This window comes from Rhinopithecus bieti, unplaced genomic scaffold (assembly GCF_001698545.2).
Source record: "Rhinopithecus bieti isolate Rb0 unplaced genomic scaffold, ASM169854v2 scaffold_31823, whole genome shotgun sequence".
Classification (NCBI taxonomy): domain Eukaryota; kingdom Metazoa; phylum Chordata; class Mammalia; order Primates; family Cercopithecidae; genus Rhinopithecus; species Rhinopithecus bieti.
The window spans coordinates 548,585-567,641 of NW_016814121.1; the positions used below are offsets into that span (position 1 = coordinate 548,585).

Here is a 19,057-nt window from a genome sequence, read left to right on the forward strand (position 1 = left end):
AGATTCTATCCCTCAGACCTGGGGTTCTCATTCTCAACCCTGCTTGTATAATACTATTTCATAGAATCATCTGGAAGCTTTTATTTTTTGAGACAGTCTTGCTTCTGTTGCCCAGGCTGGAGTACAGTGGCGCGATCGTAGCTCACTGCAGCCTTGAACTCCTGAGCTCAAGCGATCCTCCTGTCTCAGCCTCCTAAGTGGCTGGGATTACAGGCACGCTAGGCCATGCCTGGCTAATTTTTAAAATTTTTTGTAGCGATGGGGGGACCTCACTATGTTGCCCAGGGTGGTATTGAACTCCTGGGCTCAAATGATTCTCTTGCCTCAGCCTTCCAAAGTGTTGAGATTGCAGATGTGAGCCACCTCGCCCAGCCTTTTTTTGTTTTGTTTTAAATATATGATGTTTTGCATATTTATTCATCGGTTGCTGGACATTTGGGTTAGTTTCACTTTTTGACCATTATAAATAATGTCAAAACATTCATGTATAAGTTTCACATTGGCCCAGTGTTTTGTTTCTGGAATGTTTTTGTGTGAACATAAGTTTTCAATTTTCATGAATGTATACCTAGGAGTGGAGTTGCTGGCTCATTCATTTAAATTTTTTGAGTTTTGACATTTGCATCATTTAATCTACAACACCCTCTGTAAGTTCCAAGATACAGAATATTTATTTCCCTGCGTACAACTTGGGCTATTCCTTACAGGCTCTTGGCAGGCTTTCTGCCTGCTTTTCTTGTGTTTCTGCCTCTAACCTAGGGACCCAGGCGGGGCGCGGTGGCTCATGCCTATAATCCCAGGGAGTTAGGGAGGCCGAGGCAGGTGGATCACTTGAGGTCATGTGTTCGAGACCAGCCTGGCCAACATGGTAAAACCCCATCTCTACTAAAAATACAAAAATTAGTCAGGTGTGGTGATGTGTGCCTATAGTCCCAGCTACTGAGGAGGCTGAGGCACGAGAATCACTTTAAACTGGGAGGTGGGGGCTGCACTGAGCTTAGATTATGCCACTGTACTCCAGCCTGGGTGACAGAGCGAGACTCCATCTCTAAATAAATGTAAATAAATAAATTAGGGACCCCTCTTGGTGCCCAGTAGTCATCAGAGCTTATAATGACCATGTACATAGAAATGGGCCCTGGGCATGGTAGCTGATGCCTGTGATCCCAACACTTTGGGAGGCTGGGGTGAGAGGATCACTTGAGCTCAGGAGTTCAAGGGCAGCCTGGGCAATATAGCAAGACTCCTATTTCTACCAAAAAAAAAAAAAATAGCCAAACGTGGTGGTGCACGCCTATAGTTACAGCCACTCTGGAGGCTGAGATGGGAGGATTGCTTGAGACCAGGAGTTCGAGGCTGCAGTGAGCAAATACATTTAAAGAAAAAAACAAACAAACCAGGCCCTGGGTCTAGCTGATGCTGCTCGAGTTTCCTGCTCGGGTCAGGTAGACATCTCTTGGAAAAACATCTCAAATGTGATGTTCTGCTACCAACCTTTACAAGGTGAAGACCACATTCAGCTGCCAAGAACCATCAGAGCAATCACCTGTTTTGTTTTTAGAGATAGAGTCTCGCTCTGTTGCCCAGGCTGGAGTGAAGTGGCGCGATCTTGGCTCGCTACAACCTCCGCCTCCCTAGTTCAAGCGATTCTCCTGCCTCAGCCTCCCAAATAGCTGAAATTACAGGCACACATCGCCATGCTCGGCTAATTTTTTGTATTTTAGTGGAGACGGGGTGTCACTGTGTTGCCCAGGCTGGTCTTGAACACCTGAGCTCCGATGGTCTGCCTGCCTCGGACTCCCAAAGCGCTAGGACCACAGGTGAGTCACTGTGACTGGTCACAATCACCTTTCTTTCTCAGCTGTCCTCCACACATGCATCCAGACCTATTGCTTTTTCTACCGCATTCCTTCTTTAAAACATCAAGATGTAACTCACATAACACAAAACCATTTACAGCACACAGCTCAGTGGTTTTTCGCAAACTGTGTTGTGCAGCTGTCGCCATGATTTCATTGCACACATTCCCTTTTGGTGCATATTTGTTTTCCGCTTTCTTTACCATGTGAGCTGACCCGACACTCCCTCCCCGCCCCAGTCAGCTGAAATTCACATGACAAAACCAGGGTCGGCAAAGTGACCAAAAATGATGCCCTTTCCTTTTGTGGCCTTTGCTTTATTTTATTTATTTATTTATTTATTTATTTATTTATTTATTTATTTATTTATTTATTTATTGTATTTGTTGCTTTTTAGAGACAGGGTCTTGTTCTGTTGCTCAGGCTGGAATGCAGTGGTGCCATCATAGCTCACTGGAGCCTCCAACTCCTGGGCTCAAGTGATCCTCTGGCCTCAGCCTCTGAGTGATTGGGACTACAGGTATGCACCACCACACCTGGCTAATTTTTTTTTTTTTTTGGGGGACAGACTCTCGCTCTGTTGCCCAGGCTGGAGTACAATGGCATGGTCTCGGCTCACTGCAACCTCTGCCTCCCGGGTTCAAGCTATTCTCCTGCCTCAATCTCCTGAGTAGCTGGGATTACAGGCATATGCCACCATGCCTGGCTAATTTTTGTATTTTTAGTAGAGATGGGGTTTCGTCATGTTGGCCAGGCTGGTCTCGAACTCCTGACCTCAGGTGATCCGCCCGCCTCGGCCTCCCAAAGTACTGGGATTACAGGCGTAAGCCACCATGCCTGGCCTAATTTTTTATTTTTTGTAGAGACAGGGCCTCCCTATGTTGCCCAGGATGGTCTTGAACTCCTGGGCTCAAAGGATCTGCTCACCTCGGCCTCCCAAAGTACTGGGGTGACGGGCATGAGTCACTGCACCTGGTCCACCCCACTTTTTTTTTTTTTTGAGATAGTGTCTCACTCTGTCGCCAGGCTGCAGTGCAGTGGCATAATCTCTGCTCACTGCAACCTCTGCCTCCCAGGTTCAAGTGATTCTTCTGCCTTAGCCTCCCAAGTAGCTGGGATTACAGGTGGCTGTCACCACACCTGGCTAATTTTTGTATTTTTAGTAGAGACAGGGTTTCACCATTTTGGCCAGGCTGGCCTTGAACTCCTGACCTCGTGATCTGCCTGCCTTGGCCTCCCAAAGTGCTGGGATGACAGGCGTGAAGCACTGCACCTGGCCCACCCCACTTCTGAGTTCCCACTACGGGTCCTTCTTTGCATTCTACCCGCTGTGTTTCTTGTCTCACTAAGTCTAACTCCTCTGTCCCTCCCTGCTTCTCAAAGTCCTCCCTCTACTATTGGCTGGCGGCTGGTCATTTCCTGGTCCAAGCACAACACCCCCTTGTGGTCCATCCTAGCACTGCACCCCCTGTAATGCTCAGGGACGGACGCCTGGTGCAGGGGATATGGTGGGCCCCCAGCACCAGCACAAGGGGATGGTTTTGAGAGTTCTGGGACAGTCAAGATCCCCCATGGATGTTCCTGCTCCAGTGGAATTATCTTTTTTTTTTTTTTTCTGAGACAAGTCTGATGCCCAGGCTGGAGTGCAGTGGCACAATCTCAGCTCACTGCAACCTCCACCTCCCGGATTCAAGCCAATCTCCTGCCTCAGGCTCCCAAGTAGCTGGGATTATACAGGCACCCACCACCACACCCAGCTAATTTTTGTATTTTTAGTACAGATGGGGTTTCACTATGTTGACCAGGGTGGTCTTGCCCGACCTCAGGTGATCCTCCCACCTCCACCTCCCAAAGTGCTGGGATTACAAGTGTGAGCCACTGCACCCGGCCCTCCTGTGGTATTATCCGAAGGCCAGAGTGACAGGACTTGTCTTCAGACCCCAGGCATAAAACTTTCCCAGCAGCTAGAACTCTCCTGGGCTCGGGGTGATGGAAGAATATTCAGATTCCATTTTCACTATGGTCTCCAGGTTCTGTTCCTGTGGCCAGTGGTGAGGCAGGGCTGGGGCGGGCGCTGATGGGGCCTAGGGCAGGTATGGGTCTTCAGCACTGCCCTGCTCATAGCTACCCACCATGGAAAATCTCAGAGAGGAGAAGGGGAAGGGTGTCAGGTCTAGAACCTGCTGGTCTCAAGCCCATCTTTTCTTGCTGGCACAGCCCCAGTGCCCCGCCTACCAAGAGGGCAGGAGCCAGAAGCATGGTGCCCCCTCTCCTGCCCGCAGGGTATCTAATCTGGAGGTATCAGCTCCTGGGCTTCTGGAACTTACCTGTTGTTGTGATGTCCATGGCAGGGCTCCAGGTTTGGGTCAGAGACTCTTCGGCTGGGCAACCAGCCCCTGACCTTCCCCTACCATCAGAAAGGCCCTGTCCAACTTCTTCCCCGCACTGTCCCCAACTCCCAGGCCTGCCTCTGCCCAAGGTCTGGGTGGAGATGCTGGGCATAGTAGTTGGTCTCCGAGATGGCCCCCAGTCATCTTTACCTCCTGGTTTCTACCCACTTACGTAGTTCCCTCCCATGTCAAATCAGAGCTGGGGTGTATCACACCAGAGCATGATGGAGGCAATGGTGTGTTAATTCTGTGGCTAGGAATAAAAATAACACTTTGGTTTCTAACCTGGACCCTTGCATCTCTTGCTCTGGGGGAAGCCAGGCGCCATATTGTGAGGACACTCAAGCAGCCCCGTGGGTTGGCCCACGTGGGGAAGGACTGAGGCCTCCTGCCTACAGCCAGGCCTAACTTAAAAGTGCATCCTTCAGTCCTTAGCTAAGATTTCAGACAACGGCAACCTCATGAGTGACTCTGAGCCAGAATCGCTCAGCCAAACTTCCTGAATTCCTGACCCACAGAAAATGTGATCCATAAACAATGATCATATTAAGCTGTTAAGTTTGGGGACAATTTGTTATGCAGCTCAGGTAACTAATACAACCCTCTGGCTCTGGGGGCCCTTCCTCAGATTCTGCATGTTTTTCTACCCACCTCTAGCCCCTGGTCTGTGTTCCCCCGACTAGTGTGGAGGAGAAAGTTGAGACCAGGTTCTGGCTACATCAGCAAAAAACCAGACAGCCACCAGCCAGCATCGTTTTTTTTTTTTTTTTTTTTTTCTTTTCATTTTAATTAACACTTTACAAAGTACAAAATATACTGTCTTTTTGGGGGGAACATTAGGTAATTTTTTTTCTCTCCAACATACAGTACATGAATCTCGAGGGTTTTGTGTTTCTTCAACAAGAAAATAAGCTTGAGGGCCCCGGCGGGTAGGGATAAGATGGTGGGTTCTCCCCTTCACCCAGATCTTGGGACTGACAAAACGCCGCTGCAGCTGCTGGTGACCCGGGCAAGCCAGGTGAGGGCTGGAGGGGGCCGTGGGCAGGAAGTCCCCTGTCCCCACTACGATGGGGGGCTCTGGGCAGGGCAGAGGTCCCTCAGTACACCATTCATCCAATCACCCCATCTCAGGATAACGGAAATGATTTTGGCATAGAGAAAGAGGAGGGCTTGGGACTGTTATCAGCTCCCTACTCCTTTAGAGGGAACTCTGCTCAACTCCTCCTGGACCGTCTTCTGAATACAGGTAAACTGAGGCAGTGGAAGGGAAACCGCATTGGCCTTGGCCTGTCTTGGGACCTGAACTTGGTCTGCTGTTCACTCTGCCACCTCCAAAGTTGGGTGAGGGGCGGGGGTCTCCAATTCTTCTGGTCCTTCTTCCAGAATGAGCCCCAGTAGATGAGGGAGCGCCGAACCCCAAAAACTCTCCCTGTGAACACCATCTTCAGGATGGACCTTTGGAGAGTCGGCACGGGCAGCCCCAGTCCCTTCAAGTCAGAGCTGGGCTGTATCACACCAGAGCATGGTGGAGGAAACAACGTGTGAATTCTGAGGCTAGGGATAAAAATAACACTTCGGCTTCTACCCTGGGCCTTTGAATCTCTTGCTGTGGGGGAAGCCGAGCGCCATATTGTGGGGACACTCAAGCAGCCCCGTGGGTTGGCCGACATGGGGAAGGACTGAGGCCTCCTGCGTTCAGCCAGGCCTGACTCAGAAGTGCATCCTCCAATCCTTAGCTAAGATTTCGGACAATAGCAACCTCATGAATGACCCTGAGCCAGAACTGCTCAAACTGTTCCTGATACCTTTGCCCCCCTCCAGAGTAGTTCTGACAAGTGGGGTGAGGCCATCCTACCAGAGATGCCCCACCCTCTCCCCTGGAGCCAGGGCCTGCATTCGAGTCCTAACCTCACTCACCTAATTTCTGCACTCGAGGCCCGAAAGCAAGACTGCTACTGAGAACTCAAGGAACTCCAAGAGCCAGTCCCATTATCTCAGGTGTGGGCTCGGCACGCGTGCACGCACACACTCTAAATGCATAGGAACACATCCGCGCTCACACGTACATGCACACGCGTGTGCACAAACCACCCAGAACTGTGTCCCCACTCCTAGCACACAGGCCGCCCTGCACTTCCAATTTCCATAGCTCCTCTTCCTTTGTAGCGACAGCCACAAGCTCTCGGCCACCAGGCTGCCCCCGGATGCCAGGGCTCAGGCCTCAGGCTCCTGCCTCTGCTCCAGGCTGCACCTGGCTGGCTTCCTTCCCTGGGGCCTCTTGTTATTTTTTGTAGAGGCAGGGTCTTGCTATGTTGACCAGGTTGGTCTTGAACTCCTGGCCTCAAGCTCTCTTCCTGCCTTGGCTTCCCAAAATGCTGGGATGACAGTCCTGAGCCACCAGGCCTGGCCTCCTTTGAATGGGCCCCCGCCAGGCCTAACCCCCTCCCTCAGCATGGTACCCAAAGCCAATGTATTTTCTCTGTTGGAGAAGCCCACCGGCCTCACTCAGGCTCTGCCTATTACACCATTCACTGTCTCCACTGCTCCAGGCCTGCTCGGAGCGGGTTAGAAGGTTGGGGGTGCTTCTTCCCATCCCCATGCAAAGTGCTTCACTCAGAAAGTAGTGTGAAAAATCCCATTGGCTGGGCGCGGTGGCTCACACCTGTAATCCCAGCACTTTGGGAGGCCAAGGTGGATGGATCACCTGAGGTCAGGAGTTCGAGACCAGCCTGGCCAACGGCGAAACCCCATCTCTACTAAAAATACAAAAATTAGCCAAGCGTGGTGGCAGGTGCCTGTAATCCCAGCTACCTGGGAGGCTGAGGCAGGAGAATCGCTTGAACCTGGAAAGCAGAGGTTGCAGCGAGCTGAGATCGCGCCATTGCATTCCAGCCTAGGTGACAGGGTGAGACTCCGTCTCAAAAAAATAAAAAAAAAAAAAGACACCCCCCCCCCCCGCCCATTGCAGGGCTGGGGTGCTCTTGCCTTAAAGCCCCCTCTCTTAGCTGGGGCTGGGAAAAGCCCTGGTTGTCCCCACATCCAGATCTCAAGGCTCAGAAAGGGGCCCAGGGTGGCCTTAGGACTCCCCAGGGCATCCCTGGAAAATGTGGCCAGGAGGAGGGGGCTGGTGGGAGGGGGTTGGGGTTCACCTTTGAAGATCACCAGGCAAATAGTGCCTTGGGCTTTGACAGGGGCCTGGCCCTACCTGTCTTCCCAGTCTTCTCTCCTGACCTCCAGGGCATCCTCTGTCACCTCAGAGGGGCAAGCCCCTCCAGACCAAGCCTCCTCCTGCTAAACAAATGTCACTGTGGCTATGCTGCTGCTTCCGGAGGCTACACTGGGAGCCTCTGATCTCCCAGCTCCTTCCTTTCCTACCAACAGCCTGGTGCCTGGAGGTGAGAATGCTGGTGGTTTGGAGTGAGGCTCTGGGCCCCCGCCTCTGAGTCTTGGGGATGGGAGGCTACCGGGGTCAGGCCTGCAAACCTCTCCAGCTCGGATGCATGCCCTGGGCTGAGGACAGTGGCATGGGCAGTGCCCCTTGAAGGGGGGCGGTCCTAGAGATGCCCATGGAGGAAGGAGGTGCAGAGTCAGCAATGCCCAGATCTTTGCTGGATCAGGATGAGGGAATGAGGGAAAAAGGGGTGTCTTGGAAACCAGGGGAGCCCCACAACGAGGCAGAACTTATCGGTGGCAGGGAGGGGGTGGTCACTACTCTGTTCCTCCCCATCCTTCAGTTCCCACTGGTACTCCATGTGCAGCAAGGGAAGAGGGTGGGGTTGAGACTGTCTGAGCTCTTCCTACTGGAGAACCACATAGGGGCCAAGACACACACTCCAGGAGCCCAAGTGGCAGCCCCAGGGTCACCTGCTTGCCCCTAGAAATTCCACGAGGCCAGGCACGGTGTCTCACGCCTGTAATCCCAGCACTTTGGGAGGCCGAGGTGGGCGGATCACTTGAGATCAGGAGTTCAAGACCAGCCTGGCCAACATGGTGAAACCCCGTCTCTACTAAAAATACAAAAATGAGCCGGGCGTGGTGGCAGGCGCCTGTATTCCCAGCTACTCGGGAGGCTGATGCAGGAGACTCGCTTGAACCCAGGAGGTGGAGGTTGCTGCAGTGAGCTGAGATCGTGCCCCTGCACTCCAGCCTGGGCGACAGAGCAAGACTCCATCTCAGAAACAAAACAAACAAAAAAATCCACATCATGGATGGAAAGCCCTCTTCCTCCCCGCCAGGCACCTGCCCCATCCGCCAGCACCAAGATAACGGGCCCACTCCTCTTGATTACCTCCGAGGGATGGACAGCAAATAGGTACAGGGTTCCATGCAACTGCGGATGGAGCCCCTCTGAGAAACACACCCACCTCCAACTAGGGTCTGGGGCCTGGAGAGATGCTCCCACCCAGCAGACCAGGAGATGGCTGGGGGACAAGGGCAGACGGCCCCTGCCTAGGAAAAATCACACTCACGCCCCACTCGCAAAGAGCTGTGGAGACCAAACCAAAACTACACTACACACAGAACGCCGAGAAGATCAACCAAGCTTTACATGAGCAGGATGCGGACGGGAAAACTAAAGCGGCCCCCTGTGACCGAGGAGCGGGGTCCCCGGGGGGCAGCTCCCGTGGATCGGGCTGGAGCAGGGACCACCCCTGCAGAGCCAGCCAGGGCAGAGAGCCATACCCTGGCCATGGCGCGCCCCGACATGCGTGCTTTTCTCCATTACATGAGGCCAGTCCCGAGGAGGAGCCCCGGGAGCAGAACCTGAGATTTCTAAGCTTGCAGGTTACAAAAAACAACAAAAAAACAGATAAGCCACCTGTGTAAAAACTGCCACCCACGGAGGCGGGATGCAGGCAGCGTGTGGCCCATTCAGTAGGCCCAGGTCTTCAGGGTGAGGCCACTGGTGGGGGGCAGGGGAGAGGGGGTATTCTGATTAAAAGCAAGAAATTCCAAATACTCCTCCCATGGGATCAACGTCCCCCCAAATAAAACAAGGGTACCCAGGGACCTTGGCTGGGGAAAGCGGGCTGCGGGAGGCATGACCCACGCCACAGCGGGCTCTCAGCACCCATCCCACGTCCCGTGTCGCAGGCTCTTTGAGCTGCTGGCTTTGTTCTCTCCAGTCAGGTCTGAGGGAACCCGTCGGCTTCTGTAATAATCGTATTGCCTATATACTTGAATTAAAAATATATGGTGGCTCACGTGCCCACGTGCATGGCAGACGGCGCGGGGTGGAGGCCATCACGCCCACACACGTGTGCACACACAGCAGGGAGCTGTGTCCACGGACTGCGCACACAGTATATATTAACATATATATTGCTCAAGTATATATGCTATTTACAGTATATATCTCTATCAACATAAAACACAGTATTTATAGGTGTGTACAATAGATACGTCCTAGGAAGTCTAGGGGACACACGACTCGGGGGTCACGGGGCCGACACACTTGCACGGCAGGAAGGAAAGGCAGAGAAATGACACCGTCAGGGGTAAATGACAGAAAGGAAAATCAAGGCCTTGCAAGGTCAGAAAGGGGACTCAGGGCTTTCACCACAGCCCTGCCCCACTCAGCCGCCTCCCTTTTGGGACCAGTAATGTACGAGTTTTGTTATGGAGTTTTGTGCAAAACGAATTAACTTTAAAAAAAAAAAAAAAGTTGGTTTCTAATTCATGTGGTGGGTCCCGAACACCCACAAGGATCTTAAAGAACAGCTTCTCTATCTGGTAGGCTTCCAGGGCACAAAGGGTCCCACTCAGCTCAGAGCAGCAGGGAGCACTTTGCCAGGACTAGAAAATATCCCATCTCCTCCGACCTCAGAAACAGCACAACTTGGCTGGGTGCAGTGGCTCACGTCTGTAATCCCAGCATTTTGGGAGGCCGAGGTGGGTGGATCATTTGAGCTCAGGAGTTCAAGACCAGCCTGAGCAATGTGACAAAACCCTGTCTGTATTAAAAACACAATAACTAGCCAGGTGTGGTGGCACATGCCTGTAATTCCAGCTACTCGGGAGGCTGAGGCAGAAGAATCACTTGAACCTGGGAGAAGGAGGTTGCAGTGAGCCAAGATTGTGCCACTGCACTCCAGCCTGGGCGACACAGCAAGACTCCCATCTCAAAAAAAAAAAAAAGCACAATTCAACTGCCAGAGCTAAAGCCACAGGGGCCCTTGGTCCTCCTCATCCAGAAAACCACCCCACTGGAAGGGACACCCTGGCTAACCCCATGCCTCCTGGACATGAACACTGAGCTGGCCTGCCATCCGGCTGTCCACCTCCCCATGGCCCTCGGGTTCCCTCACCCCTTCCGGTGCTCAGACAGAACCACAGCTGGTTGGGGGGGTCCTATGTGGGCTGCCAGCGGCTCCAGCGTCTTGCAACAAATCTCTGCTCCCAGCTTCCCTTCAGAAGACAGGGCCAAGGCTCCTGTGACATCTCCCCACTCCTATGCCTGTCCCTGGAGCCACAGACCACCAGCCTAGTGACACGGAGCCTCCAGGCCCCCTTGACAGAACTCAAATAGGTCCTATCCTGGCCAAACAGAAACTACCGCCAACAGCAGCCTGGGTGCAAATACATTAAATAAAAAACTAAAACAAAGTATGGTTTTCTCTATTAAGGCTCAGTTAAGCTGCCTCCTGGGTCAAGTACTCATGAATGCCACAGCCCCCAACCGAGGGGCGGGCGGGCAGGCAGGTGAGTTGGGGGCACGCGAGGGAGGAGGACGGCGGGGAGTCCTATGCTGGTCTAGTTGTCTGTTGGGGAGGTGGGACACCACCTAAGAGACCCCAGGCCCGGAAAGCCAGGGATGTCCCTGCTGGGGGAAACTGAGGCCCCACCTGCCCAAGTCTGGTCCAGGAAGAGCCGAGGGGACAGGAGCTGGTGCTCCAGGCTGGTGGGTCTCCTGGGACCCTCCCTCCTCCCCCCAAGGACTGGGTGCTTGTGGGGGAGGGTCTGGACAGGGCCCTCTTGGCAGTCTTGCTGGGAGTCGGGCCCAGGCCCTGTGGTTGGCAGGCGAGGTACAGGGGGAGTCTGGGTCCTTCCCAGCTCGAGGATCCCACCTGGGCTCCTGTCTGAGCCTCACCAGCCCCGATGACCTGAGGGGGCCGCGCTGGCCTCCATTCTGAGGGAACCAGCCCTGAGCTGATGGAAGCAGAGACCAGTGACCCCAGTACTCACCCCCAAACCCTCCCGGGCGCCCCAAACTCGGCCCCACCCTGCCAGCTCCAGCCCTGCAAGGTGACATGACAGCTGGCACGCCGGTGTCTCGGAGGAGGGACCGGCTTCCCTCGGCATCTGCTCCTGGCCATGGGTGAGGCCAGATGAAAAGGCGCATCAGCTCACAAGCTCCCTGGGCCTCCGAAAGCATTTTCTGGGGTGGGGAGGTGGGGAAGAGAAAGGTCGTCCTCTGGAGGGCCCGGGGGGCTCCGGGAAGGCAGGAGGGCATGGGGAGGCCTCGGTGTGGGCCCCTGGCCTGGAGGGATTGGCAATCGACAGAGTCTCCCGGAGATGCCCCTTTCTCAGGGTCCCCAGGCCGATTTTCCAGTCTGTAGAGAAATACTGCAAGATCAATCTTCGGGGTTAGGGCTGGGCCTGGGCGGTGGCAGGGAGGAGCAGAAGAGGTCCTTCTAGTGCTTCTCTGCTTGGCTGACCTTCAGGGCACTGATGACACCATTGATGTTCTCTTCTGGGACCTGTGCGGGGGGAGAGGAGGCAGATGCCTGCCTGTGAGCCCAGGAACCCGCTTCCCCACCCCGGCCCTGCCCTGGAGGGGGCTGGGTCTGGACACTCACAAGTGCATGATCAAACTTGAAAGTACTGATGTAGTAGGCTGGGATGTCCGCAGCGGCCAAGGGCTCCGAGATCTGGGCCACGATGCCACACTCATCTAGGGATAGGGGAGACCGTCCTTAGCCTCTGTGTAACCTGGCTACCCTTGCCTATGTGGCTCTTCAGCCTCTACCCTCAGTGGGCAATGCCTACCCTGCACCCACCATCCTCCTAGAGATTCTCATCTGCCATCCCTTTTATTTTTTTTTGAGACACCGTCTTGCTCCATCACCCAGGCTGGAGTGCACTGGCGTGAGCTCACCTCAGTACAACCTCTGCCTCCTGAGTTCAAGCAATCCTCGTGCCTCAGCCTCTCAAGTAGCTGGGATTATAGGCGTGCACCACCACGCCCAGCTAATTTTGTTTGTATTTTTAGTAGAGATGGGGTTTCACCATGGTGGCCGGGCTGGTCTCGAACTCCTGACCTTAAGTGATCCATCCACCTCAACTTCCCAAAGTGCTGGAATTACAAGCATGAGGCACCGCGCCCGGCCTCCCACTTGCCATCCCCATCCCTCTTGAAGGCTTAACCCAGATGTCCCCCATCCAAGAGTCTTCTCTGGTTGCTGGCCAGTGACATAGTTTGGCTTTGTGTTTCTGCCCAAATCCTCCAATTGTAATCTGAAGTGCTGGAGGTGGGGCCTGGTGCGAGGTGACTGGATTATGGGGGTGGATTGCTCATGAATGGTTTAGCATCATCCTCTTGGTACTGTTCTTGTGACAGTAAGTTCTCATGAGATCTGGCTGTTTAAAAGTGTAGCACCTTGGCTGGGCGTGGTGGCTCATGCCTGTAATCCCAGCACTCTGGGAGGCTGAAGCGGGCGGATCACCTGAGGTCAGGAGTTCGAGACCAGCCTGGCCAACATAGTGAAATCCCATCTCTACTAAAAATACAAAAATTTGCCGGGTGTGGTGGTGCATGCTTATAGTCCCAGCAACTAGGGAGGCTGAGGCAGCAGAACCACTTGAACCCGGGAGGCAAAGACTGCAGTGAGCCAAGATTGTGCTATTGCACTTCAGCCTGGGTGACAGAGCAAGATCCTGTCTCAAAAAGAAAAAAAAAGCAGGCCGGGCGCGGTGGCTCAAGCCTGTAATCCCAGCACTTTGGGAGGCCGAGACGGGCAGATCATGAGGTCAAGAGATCGAGACCATCCTGGCCAACACGGTGAAACCCCATCTCTACTAAAAAAAAATACCAAAAAAAAAAAAACCTAGCTGGGCGTGGTGGCGGGCGCCTGTAGTCCCAGCTACTAGGGAGGCTGAGGCAGGAGAATGGCGTAAACCCAGGAGGCGGAGCTTGCAGTGAGCTGAGATCCGGCCACTGCGCTCCAGCCTGGGCCGCGACAGAGCGAGACTCCGTCTCAAACAAAAAAAAAAAAAAAAAAAAAAAAAAAAAAAAAAAAAATGCTATCCACCAAAGACACTGTCTGGACAACTGTGGAAACAGAGGAAAGACTGAGTCTGAGGGAATGACTGACAATTTTCTCCTGTGGAATCCTGTCATTGTGGTTATACAGGAGAAAGTGCTTCTTCCCAGGATAGAAAACGTGAGGCATTTAGGGGTAAAGTGGTGGGTGTCAGACTCTCTGGGAGATGTCTGACAATTACATGTATTTATGTGAAGAAAACACATTAAAAAGTTGCCAGCAGCTATTATCTTTGAGCTGTGACACTAAGTAGTGATTTTTTTTTTCTCTTTAATTTTATCACAGCCCCAATTTATTCTTTTTTAAATTTAATTTATTTTTTTTTTTTGAGACAGAGACTTGCTGAAGTGCAATGGCATGATCTTGGCTCACTGCAATCTCCACCTCCTGGGTTCCTGCAATACTCCTGTCTCAGCCTCCTGAGTAGCTAGGATTACAGGCGCACGCCAGCATGCCTGACTAATTTTTTGTATTATCAGTAGACACGGGGTTTCATCATGTTGGCCAGGCTGGTCTCATACTTCTGACCTCAGGTGATCCACCTGCCTCGGTCTCCCAAAGAGCTGGGATTACAGGCACGAGCCACCTCGCCCGGCCTCTTTAATTTTCAGAGACAAAGATTTGCTCTGTCGCCCAGGTTGGAGTACAATGGCATGATCATGGCTCACTGCAGCCTTGAACTCTTGGGCTCAAGTAATTCTCCTGCCTCAGCCTCCTGAGTAGCTGGGATTACAGGCGCCGGCCACCATGCCCAGCTAATTTTAAAACTTTTGGTAGAGACAGGGCCTCGCTGTTTCCCAGGCTGGTATAGAACTCCTGGGCTCAATGGATCCTTCCACCTCGGCCTCCCAAAGTGCTGGGATTACAAGCATGAGCCACCGTGCCCAGTTGTTTAATTTTCTAATAATAAGCAACACATTAATTTTCAAGAGGGGGCAAAATAAAAGCGCTCTGATTGAAGCCTGCTCCCCCCCGTCCCCAAGAGGCCTGTGTACACCTGCCGCACCCTGGGGAGCAACAGAAACTTCAGGCTCCCCAAGTCTCAGTCTCCCCATCTGTACCCCCCAGCAGGGGCTGAGTCACCGCGGACAATGTATGTGAGTGAGCTCAGCAGTGCCAGCTCCCCTCAATCCCCCGTGCAATACCCCCAGGACTCACCAAACCCCAGGGGCTGTCCTCCAATCCGGACCATCTTCCAGAGCTCTCCGGATGCGCTTGTGAACAGCAAGTTACTAGGAAACCTTCGAAAGGATCGAGAGAAGAATCCCCGAGGCTGATGTAAATTGCGCTCCCTCCTTGGCGTGCTGGTGCACCAGCCAGGGCGAGGCATGGGGCTGGCCAGGCAGGTGGGCGGGTTGGGCAGAGCTCAGGACCCCCCAAAGACAAGCCCTGCCAGACACCCTGGACCCATTCGGCCTGCAGCCTCCTCGTCTTGCCGGGAGGCAGATGGGGAGGGTGATGTCAGGCTGGGCTTTGGAACAAGACCAAACCCTTGCTAAGGCTGGTCTAGACACCTCTTCCCAGGTCCAGAGCAGAAGCTGAGGGAGAAATAGCACCGGGGCTGCGGTTCAAATCCCCACTTTGCCACCACCCCAGAGTAGACCTCGGACAACCGCTGCACCTCTCTGAGCTGGGGGGCCAGTTCACTTATGATGAAGGGCCGTGGTGAGGGTTTATTAGAGACAAAGTGGCCGGGTGCGGTGGCTCACGCCTGTAATCCCAGCACTTTGGGAGGCCGAGGCTGGCAGATCACTTGCGGTCAGAAGTTCGAGACCAGACTGGTCAACATGGCGAAGCCCCATTTCTACTAAAAATACAAAACCCGGCCAGGCGCGGTGGCTCACACCAGTAATCTCAGCACTCTGGGAGGCTGAAGTGGGTGAATCACTTGAGGTCAGGAGTTCACGGCCAGCCTGGCCAACATGGTAAAACCCTGCCTCTAGAAAAAATAAAAAAAAAATAGGGTATGGTGGTGTGCGCCTGTAATCCCAGCGACTCAGAGGCTGAGGCAGGAGAATCACTTGAACCTGGGAGACAGAGGTTGTAGTGAGCCCAGATCACGCCACTGCACTCCAGCCTTGGAGACAGGGTGAGACTCCGTCTCCAAAAAATAAATAAAAATACAAAAATTAGCCAGGTGTGGTGGCAGGCAACTGTAGCCCCAGCTATTCAGAAGGCTAAAGCATGCGGATTGCTTGAACTCGGGAGACAGAGGTTGCAGTGAGCTACGATTGCACCACTGCACTCCAGCATGGGTGACAGAGCAAGATCCTGTCTCAACAAAAATAAAAATAAAAAAAATCACACCTGTAATCCCAGCACTTTGGGAGGCTGAGGCGGGCGGATCGCCTGAGGTCCAGAGTTCGAGACCAACCTGGCCAACGTGGCAAAACCCTGTCTCTACTAAAAATACAAAAATTAGCTGGGCATGGTGGTACGTGCCTGTAATCTCAGCTGAGGCAGCAGAATTGCTTGAACCTGAGAGGTAGAGGTTGTGGTGAGCCGAGATTGCACCACTGCACCCCAGCCTGGACGAGAGAGCGAGACCTCGTCTCAAAAAAAAAAAAAGAAAAAAGACAAAGTGGGTGATGTGCCCTCACATAGTCCTCCCAGATCCTGGGGCCCACCCTGGGTTGAACGTTCACCCCAGGGCCTGGCTCACCTCTGCTGTGTCTGCACGTCCATCACCAGGGAGATGTAGCCCTCGATGAGGGAGAAGGAGAAGAAGCGGATGTGGTCACAGTCATCCCCGGTGGCCATGGGGTCCTTCACTCTGGGGACCGGGGACAGCTGGTAAGGATGGGGCCCCTGTGGCCCCTGCACATTCACACCAGCCCAGGGAAGCTGGGCCCTGCCCAGGCTTTGATGCCACCTGGGTGACCCTGGGTCAGCGTCCTTCTCATCCTGCTTGCTATGCAACGGGGATGATTTCATGGCATTCACAGAGGCGGGTGCTCCACCTTGCAGTGCTGGAGGCCCGGCTGGCCCCCCACGCAGGCTACAAGGGCCCCTTCCCAGGTCTGCCCGCATCTCAGAGCACAGGCTGTGGTGGCTGTCAGCATGCTGGACCCCGGCCCGCCCCACCTCGTGTTGGCCTCAACTTTACAACACCCGCGGGGGAGTGACACAATGTCTGCTGTTCACCAAATGAAACAATCTGAGCTCTCAGCTCCTCAGCAGACTGGGCCTGTCCTTGGAGCTCAGTGGGGACTGGGGAGTTGGTTACAGCTCCCAGTGTGTCTTTGGGGCTTCACCAAATTTTGGGGTTCCCAGGGTAGGATGTCTCCCCCCTCAGACTGGGGCTTTTAGGTAGAGCTGTGTCTCCTCCTCAGCCTCAGGCAGGTCCGTGTCTCCCCCCTCAGACTAGTTCCAAGGCAGGTCTGTCTCCCCCCTCAGACTAGCTCCAGGGCAGGTCTGTCTCCCCTCAGACTAGCTCCGGGGCAGGTCTGTCTCCCCCTCAGACTAGCTCCGGGGCAGGTCTGTCTCCCCCTCAGACTAGCTCCGGGGCAGGTCTGTCTCCCACCTCAGACTAGCTCCGGGGCAGGTCTGTCTCCCCCCTCAGACTAGCTCCGGGGCAGGTCTGTCTCCCCCCTCAGACTAGCTCCGGGGCAGGTCTGTCTCCCCCCTCAGACTAGCTCCGGGGCAGGTCTGTCTCCCCCCTCAGACTAGCTCCGGGGCAGGTCTGTCTCCCACCTCAGACTAGCTCCGGGGCAGGTCTGTCTCCCACCTCAGACTAGCTCCGGGGCAGGTCTGTCTCCCACCTCAGACTAGCTCCGGGGCAGGTCTGTCTCCCCCCTCTGACTAGCTCCAAGGCAGGTCTGTCTCCCCCTCAGACTAGCTCCGGGGCAGGTCTGTCTCCCACCTCAGACTAGCTCCAGGGCAGGTCTGTCTCCCACCTCAGACTAGCTCCAGGGCAGGTCTGTCTCCCACCTCAGACTAGCTCCGGGGCAGGTCTGTCTCCCCCTCAGACTAGCTCCAAGGCAGGTCTGTCTCCCCCTCAGACTAGCTCCGGGGCAGGTCTGTCTCCCCCCTTAGATTAGCTCTGGGGCAGGTCCATGTCTCCCCCCTCAGACTAGCTCTGGGGCAGGTCTGTCTCTCTCACCTCAGACTAGCTTCTGGGTGGGTCCGTGTCTCCCCGCTCAGACTAGTTCCGGGGTGGGTCTTTGTCTCCCCCTTTAGACTAACTCTGGGGCGGGTCTTTGTCCCCCGTCTCGGACTAGCTGCGGGACGGATCTTTGTCTCCCCCCTCAGACTAGCTCTGGGGCGGATCTTTGTCCCCCTCTCAGACTAGCTCTGGGGCAGATCTTTGTCCCCCCCTCAGACTAGCTCTGGGGCAGATCATCGTCCCCCCCCCCACCTCAGACTAGCTCTGGGGTGGATCTTTGTCCCCCGCCTCGGACTAGCTGCGGACTAGCTCTGGGGCGGTTCTTGTCCCCCGCATTGGACTAGCTGTGGGGCGGGTCTTTGTCCCCTGCCTCGGACTGGCTGTGGGGCGGGTCTTTGTCTCCCCCATCAGACTAGCTCTGGGCTGGGTCCTTGCCTTCCTACTCAGACTAGCTCCAGGGTGAGTCGTCCGTGTTTCCCCGCTCAGACTAGCTCTGAGGCAGGGCTGTATCTCTTCCCTCAGATGAGCTCCTGGCAAAGCCTCCCCTCTCAGACTAAGACTCCTAGGCGGAGCCGTGTCTCCCCTGGCCCACCCTGCGGCCTCTCATGCCCAAGGCGGCCCTACCCATTGGAGTAGAACATGACATCCATGAGGAGTGTGGCAACAGCAGGCAGCGTGTCGGGGTCCAGGCTGGTGACACAGAACCTGTTGCTTGGGCTGGACAGTGGGTGGATGACCGGCCTCTGGACTGTAAGAGCACAAAGATATCAGGCACTGAGGCTGGGACTGAAAGCAGCAGCTTGGGTGGGTGCAAGGCCTGGGAAGAGGGCTGGGGAGGGCTCAGTCGCAAGCCCCGAGAGACTTAGTCACTGCTGCTTCTCCAGCCTCTACCACCAATTACCACTGTCCTCATTCTCCATCTCACCCTCAGGCCCACGGGCCTTTGCACATGCTATGCTGGCTGTCTGGGATGCCCTTCCCAACCAGCACCACCTGGCTCCGTTCCTATCTGTGTTCCAGGCTTCAGCACCACAGTCCCTGCCCAGAAAAACCCACCCTGACGCCTGGGCTGCAGCAGGAGTGGCCTCTGGCCATTGCTGTCTGCGTGCACGTCCACCACCCTTGCTAGACATGGCAGCAGGGCCTGCCTAGGACCTTTGCATCACATTTTTTTTTTTTTTTTTTGAGATGGAGTCTTGCTCTTGTTGCCCAGACTGGAGTGCAATGGCACGTTCTCGGCTCACCGCAACCTCCGCCTCCTGGGTTCAAGCGATTCTCCTGCCTCGGCCTCCTCAGTAGCTGGAATTACAGGCATGCACCACCATACCCGGCTAATTTTGTATTTTTAGTAGAGACGGGTCTCTCCATGTTGGTCAGGCTGGTCTTGAACTCCTGACCTCAGATGATCTGCCTGCCTCGGCCTCCCAAAGTGCTGGGATT

The 19,057-nt window shown here is 54.5% G+C and overlaps 1 protein-coding gene across 1 annotated transcript in view; it reads right to left on the reverse strand.

Annotated features, from left to right (window-relative positions):
- Positions 1 to 5,019: 5,019 nt before the first annotated feature.
- The window catches only part of CASTOR2 (cytosolic arginine sensor for mTORC1 subunit 2), a 69,186-nt gene continuing 55,148 nt past the window's right edge, over positions 5,020 to 19,057 (reverse strand). The window contains exons 5-9 of the mRNA XM_017849920.1: positions 18,242 to 18,365; positions 16,175 to 16,285; positions 14,671 to 14,753; positions 12,049 to 12,143; positions 5,020 to 11,949 (exon numbers count right to left, since the gene is read on the reverse strand). Of these exons, the coding sequence (XP_017705409.1) occupies positions 11,884 to 11,949; positions 12,049 to 12,143; positions 14,671 to 14,753; positions 16,175 to 16,285; positions 18,242 to 18,365 (479 nt within the window). The 3' untranslated portion in view covers positions 5,020 to 11,883. The remainder of the gene's footprint in view (positions 11,950 to 12,048; positions 12,144 to 14,670; positions 14,754 to 16,174; positions 16,286 to 18,241; positions 18,366 to 19,057) is intronic.